Source organism: Ammospiza caudacuta, chromosome 3 (genome assembly GCF_027887145.1).
Source record: "Ammospiza caudacuta isolate bAmmCau1 chromosome 3, bAmmCau1.pri, whole genome shotgun sequence".
Lineage (NCBI taxonomy): Eukaryota > Metazoa > Chordata > Aves > Passeriformes > Passerellidae > Ammospiza > Ammospiza caudacuta.
The window spans coordinates 26,853,951-26,859,950 of record NC_080595.1 but is presented as its reverse complement, the minus strand read 5'-3'; the positions used below and the strand labels follow the sequence as shown (position 1 = coordinate 26,859,950).

At 35.7% G+C, this 6,000-nt stretch overlaps 1 protein-coding gene across 2 annotated transcripts in view; it reads left to right on the top strand.

Moving 5' to 3' along the window:
- The first annotated feature begins 1,433 nt into the window (after positions 1–1,433).
- The window catches only part of SYT14 (synaptotagmin 14), a 53,102-nt gene continuing 48,535 nt past the window's right edge, over positions 1,434–6,000 (top strand). For both annotated transcript variants that reach the window (XM_058802381.1, XM_058802380.1), the window contains exon 1: positions 1,434–1,560. In XM_058802381.1, the coding sequence (XP_058658364.1) occupies positions 1,449–1,560 (112 nt within the window). In that variant the 5' untranslated portion in view covers positions 1,434–1,448. The remainder of the gene's footprint in view (positions 1,561–6,000) is intronic.

The window sequence follows — 6,000 nt, the reverse complement described above, 5'->3', positions numbered from 1 at the left end:
ACATAATGTTTCTTAATTATCAGTACATTAGTAATGAACCAGTTAACAGATTAATTAATCTGTTACATATCACTAGAAATCACAGCTCTGTAGTGCTTTACATGGCTTTTAATTGCGTGTAGTTTGAGTTTTATTACATTTTTGCCTATAAATTGCATCCAAATGCTATTGAGTTGCAGTTTTATAACCCTTCACTTTAAGCTCCCACACTACTTCATAATAAATTTGCAATCCTGTCACTTTTTTAACTTCTTGCTTCAAGTTTTTTGAATATAAGGCTTGTGGAGACTCCACTGGGTTTCCTAAGGGCCTTCCCTGTGAAATCCTGGCAGCCTTTATTAATGAAGCAGCTCAGCTTCATTATAGTCTGTGGGCATCTGCACTCCTTTCAAAAGATCTGCCCTCTCTTGGTCTTGAACTGCATTTATAAGTTGGTACTTATTTCTCACATTTCCAGATTCTTGTTTTTGCTGCTCTTCTATATCCCTTTCCCTGCCCACTCTCCTTTCAAATAAACAAATGGCCATTTAAATACTCTTTCCCATTGCTTCAATTTGCCACATTCATTTGCAGATTTCACATTTCTAAAACGTGCTCCTTGACAATCTTAGTCTTAACTGGTGTAATTGATGTTGTTAGATGCTGGTGGATGTCAAAGATGCTAAACCTTTCAAAGATCCCCAATACTGCCTTGCAGTTATCTGCTTAATAGCATTTACATATTCTTTATTTTACACATTCTCTAAGACATGTCAGTCTACTCTGGCCTTTTTTTCCCCCACCTGGGTTTAAGTGTGCTTTACCTCTATTTCATTTTCTATTAGCTCTTTCTTTGTTCATATGCAAGTGACCATACATGGTTTTTCTCACTCTGTTTTTTGCTCATAAAGCATCCTGCTTGTCAGAGGGCTGGGTGAGCCAGCTAGTCCCCGAGGGAAGAGGAGTCGGGTGCTGAACATGACAAGGTGGACAGGGCCAAGGCTCAGTCCCTCCTCAACAGCACTGTCTCAGAGCTGGCCCTGAGCAGAGGCAGCCAAACCTCCAGTAGGTGGGGAGCTCTTAGCTCCTTTCCAGTGCTGTCTCAGGTGTTCCTTTAGAAATCATTGGTTTTGGCAGCTTCTGATAATCTCCCTGTTCTTCTGCAGAGACTGTCCAGTCCTCCATGAGAACCTCCTGCTCACAGTGTCTGTCCCTCTCAGATTAGGACCACATGCTTTCTGTTCTTTGAAAAGATGATTAAGCATTAACTCAGATTTAAATGGTGGGGTTTTAATTATATATGGCATATATATTTGCATCTTTTTAGGTATTTATTAATGATCAATTCTGGTAATATTACAACTTTGCAAGCCTTTACAAAGTTTTAAAAAATTTATTTCTTTCTGTTTCTTTTAGTATCTCCGGAAGCAATTGGATTCCTGTCTGCAGTTGGGGTGTTCATTATTCTCATGCTGCTACTTTTCCTATATATTAATAAGAAGATGTGTATTGAAAATGTTAGTGGTTTCCCAGATCTCGATTCAGGATACACTACAAGAAAGAATTCACAAGATAAACTTTGTAAGTATCCAACATACAGTGTACTAAACTTAATTATAAGAGTGCACGTTTTTACAAGGATATAGCAACACAGCAATGTTGGCTTTTCCTGTGACTGCAGTACTTGAAAGGAGCAAACCTTTGTATCCACAAGCCACAGAAATTCAACAGTTACCTAACCAAAGAGTTTGCATTTACTTATGGAGAGATACTTCTCTTGCACTCTGAGAATACTCTTGAACTTATTTTAAACAATCCATAATTTTGTATAGTTAAATCTTTTCAGGTAAATTTGTGAATGGGATTATTGGATTTTCACTCAGCCTGTTAAAATCCTTCGCCATACTTTTGGAGAAGGTCTTGATTTTATTCACCCGGAAAATAATTTTAAAGAATAATTTTAGTGATATCTTATATCTGACTAACACATTATTGAATATTTTTTAATACAAGGTCTTTAGGGATCATGTGTAATGAAAGAAATTAGACCTTGAAAAAGATACTGAGGGTCGGTAAAACTTCTGTACTGTGAAAATTGAACAGGCTTTGTTAGTTAACTAGAGAGAAAGAGCCAGGCACCAGAAAACAGAATGTGAAATCAAAGAGGCCTTCTTCCCTTCTACCTCTCTAAAAGATGGAGCTAAATTTTAATTTTCAATTTTCCAGGAGGCAAAAGAAAATGTTCTCCCCAGAAATTGTCTGTCATATTAACTTTCTTTTTTGCTACAAAACAAGTCTTGATATTCCAAAGCATCTTAGCTTATGTAAAAGACAACAGATATTTTGGGGTGAAGAAGTCTCTACGATGTGTGTTGTGTTATGTTAAAAGCCTGTTTTAGTGTGACATGACACTGATGAAAATTTAAATGTCTCATAACTTCTTCTTCACAGGTTAGAATTCAAAAAAATTCCACTTCACACAGGTGTCTTGTTTTTGAAAATAATGAATTTTATTATGGCTAGTTGATGCTGCAGTTGATGAAAGACTATGGTTTTGCTGGTTGATTGTGGCTTCAAGATTTTTATTTAGCTGTTTTCTTATTGTTTGCAATGATAATTGAATGAAAAGAGAAAAGCTGAAACTTCCCCTGGTAAATATATTGGCTTTTGAAATAGAGAAGGCAAATAGCTCTGAAATTGAAGAAACAGGGGTGGTCAGTTTGTGAAAGAGAGCACCTGTCAGTGTTAAGATCTGTTGCTGGATAGGCCGGACAAATGGCGTTTTTTAGAAACCTTCAGCAAAATCTGAGCCTTCCCTCGGTGTCTTCCCTGGTGGACACGCTCAGCAGTGCTGTGGATGACCTGGCCAGTGTTGTTGGCGAGGTTGGCTACTCTGTAGCTGACTCAGTGACAGAGCAAGTGACCAGCATGATCAATGGCCTGCGGGCAGAGGATGAGAGCTCCAAAACGCAGAGTGAGAAACCTGTGGAAGGCAGAGAGGAACACACACCCTCATTAACTCATTCTCAGGAAATTAATATGAAAACTAAGAGAGGTGCTGCAGAACATAAAGAGACTCATAATTCTAATTCGTTAGATTTTGTAAAAAGTGGTACAAGTCAAGTTGGAGTATCTGACCATGCCTTGAACAAAAACCAGTGCCAGTTAAGAGGCACAGATCATAATAATCCTCTCAGTGATACAGAAGAACATCAGGATTCGAAGACTGTAGGAGGACCTTTTAAAAGGGAAATAGTAGGGGGAAATGAGTGTTTTGTAAATGATAAGTTCTTGAAGGATAGTAACCTGAAAAGTAAAAAACTTACAGTGGAACAATCTATAGAGGAGCAAGATAATTGTTTATATGCAGTATCAGATAATTCTAAGAATCGTGAGCATAAAAAAATCAAACCGCATTCACTTGGAGCTGATTTTAAAGATTCTGATAAAGTGCACAGTATGAATGTTCCCCAAGATGTAGAAACAAAGCTTGTACAGAAGGAGAAATTAACAGATTCCAGCTTGAAGAAGATGCACAATGACCATCCCAGTTGCCTTAATGAAATCAAAGAAAAGAAATCTGAAGCCTTCTTTGACAGAAAAAGAAAACCCGTCTCAAAGGATGAAGGCAGTGTGTCAACTACAATTGCAAATGAGGGCAAAAGGAAAAACTCAAAGAAATTAGAAAGAGAGCTATGTAATAAGAAGACAGCAGGAAAAGGTGAGGAGTCTGTCAGCAAACTGCATTCTTCAGCCTTTCCTGAAACTTATGATATTTCCTGCTTTTTCCACCTAATTTACACATTTAATAATAGTGTTTCCTGTCAGTGAAAGGGCCAGGTTTGTTTCAGTGCTTCATTTTCTAATTATGTTGATGTTTCTTGGAAGTTAATTACTTTCCACAGTATAACTTAAAGGAACTGATTAATAAATGCCTTTTCTATGTTCTAACTCTACTCTTTCTTTATACAGTTTTTCTTGCCTTCTCTGCCTTGTGTGGTTTCTGCTGAAAACTATGAATTAATTAATACTGGAAGTTAATACTTGTTCTGTGAAAGTTATTTTTATTTCATTTCTTTTAAAAGCATTGCATGAAATGTGCTATGACAGTAAAAGGAATAACTTCTTTTGCATTTACATTACAGTAGATCTTCAGAATATTTCTGGGATATGTGAGATAATGATTTCAAGACACAATGAGAAATGAGAAACTCAATAAGAAATGGCAATTAAGTGATTTTAAGTATAGAAAGAAGTGAATGAGGCTTGTCTTAAAGTTGTAGTCTTAAAAGAAAACCTGTGTGTTGTTGTTATGGATACTTTTTGCGCTGTCCTCAACATCCAGTCTTAGTGTGATAAGGGAGTTGCAATAACAGTTTGTAAGGAAGAACTAAAACCTTGCAATTTTACATACGTTTGCACATTGCATACTAAAAGTTTAGAAAGCAACACATGCTTTTCCATGTTTCCAGGTGCTGATTCTGTAAAGAAATGAATGATTTCCTAATAGAAACCCATTTTTTTCCTTCAGTTGTGTCTGTTTTCCTTTTCAGAAAATTTCAGTTATCTGCTTTGTTGAGTTTTGGTTTGGTTTTGTTTGGTTGGTTTTTTTAAGTTTGAATTAGGAGTGTTTTCCATGTTTGTATGATAAACTATGATCTTATCTATTTCATTACATAATAATAGATTTGTAAAGTATATTCTGTCAAAAATGGCATTTAGGGTCCATAATAAACAAATTATTAGCTTTCAATAGATTAATAATTGCTCATGACCTGTGTCAGCCAAATAAAGGAAAGGTTTTGCTAAGAACATAAATTGTCTTAGCCAAGTTTCCAAATAAGGTGTAAAAATCCAATGAGAAGTGGCAAGCAAAGGCACTAAACTGAGTTTTTTGTGTTTTTTTTTTTTTTCTTAATGTACAGGAAGCTACTTTTTCCCAAGAAACTGAAACTTATCTGCTTTGTAATTTAAAAAAAAAGTATTTGCATGAATAGCTTATGTTTAAACTTTGAGGAGGTATTTAAGTCCTCTGAAGAGGTCTTGCTTCATGATTTCTAATAATGGTATACATTCTCATTCTTTTATGATAGGAACTGGAGAAAAAATAAAAACCTGCTATCACTGAGAACTTCTGGATGCTTAGAAAAATCAGTGTATTATTAGAGACGTACTTTCAACTCTTCTTTCAAACATGTTGCTGCCGTGTTTTATACTATTCCGTTCTTTATGCAGGCTGATTAATGAACCTGATTTCCTATTTGTGAATACATTTCTTGTAATGTTAAAGGAGGCACCTAATACTGATGTCTGGCACTGTATTTTAGGCCTGGTATGCTCTGCTTTAATTATAGTTGTGTGAATCTGTAGAAGTTCCAATGTGGCAGGTTTCAACCCTTGGAGGGCTATATGAAATACAAAATTTTACCTTGTGTTACAGCAAAACACTTAGAGATTCCTTTTTCTGGGCAGCCTCTTGCAGTGAACATGTTAGCCAGAATATATCCTACTTGGTGTGATATTTTCAGTAAATAATCACTGAAATTGAACTTGCTTTATAGCCATCCATAAATGGGAAGAACCATATCTGCTAGACTTGAATTAATAGTCTAGAGCTGAAAGATCTAGTTTTTCCTTAGAGGTCTTTTAAGGCACCATTTTTCCTATAATTAGTAAAATAAGTTGTTGTACACATTGTGTGTCGTGCTGGTAGCCCCACATACAGATAAGATTTTCTGACAATTTCCATTGCAAGATCTTACTTCTTACTTATGAATTTCCTAAATTATGTGCCAAATTTGAAAGAATTTTGAGGAAATTAGGCATTCTTTCTGTCCGAGATCCTATTGTTTTTTGTTTTTTTCTTAAGTTATAGTTTAAAATCTTTAGTTGTTTCCAAAAAATAGGTAATGGGAAAAAATATACTGGGTATTTCTACAGAAAAAAAAAGTAGATTTCACCTCAGGTTTACAAAGATGCTGTGGCACCTTTAGGTATTGGAATATGTGCTTGAGATGTGGG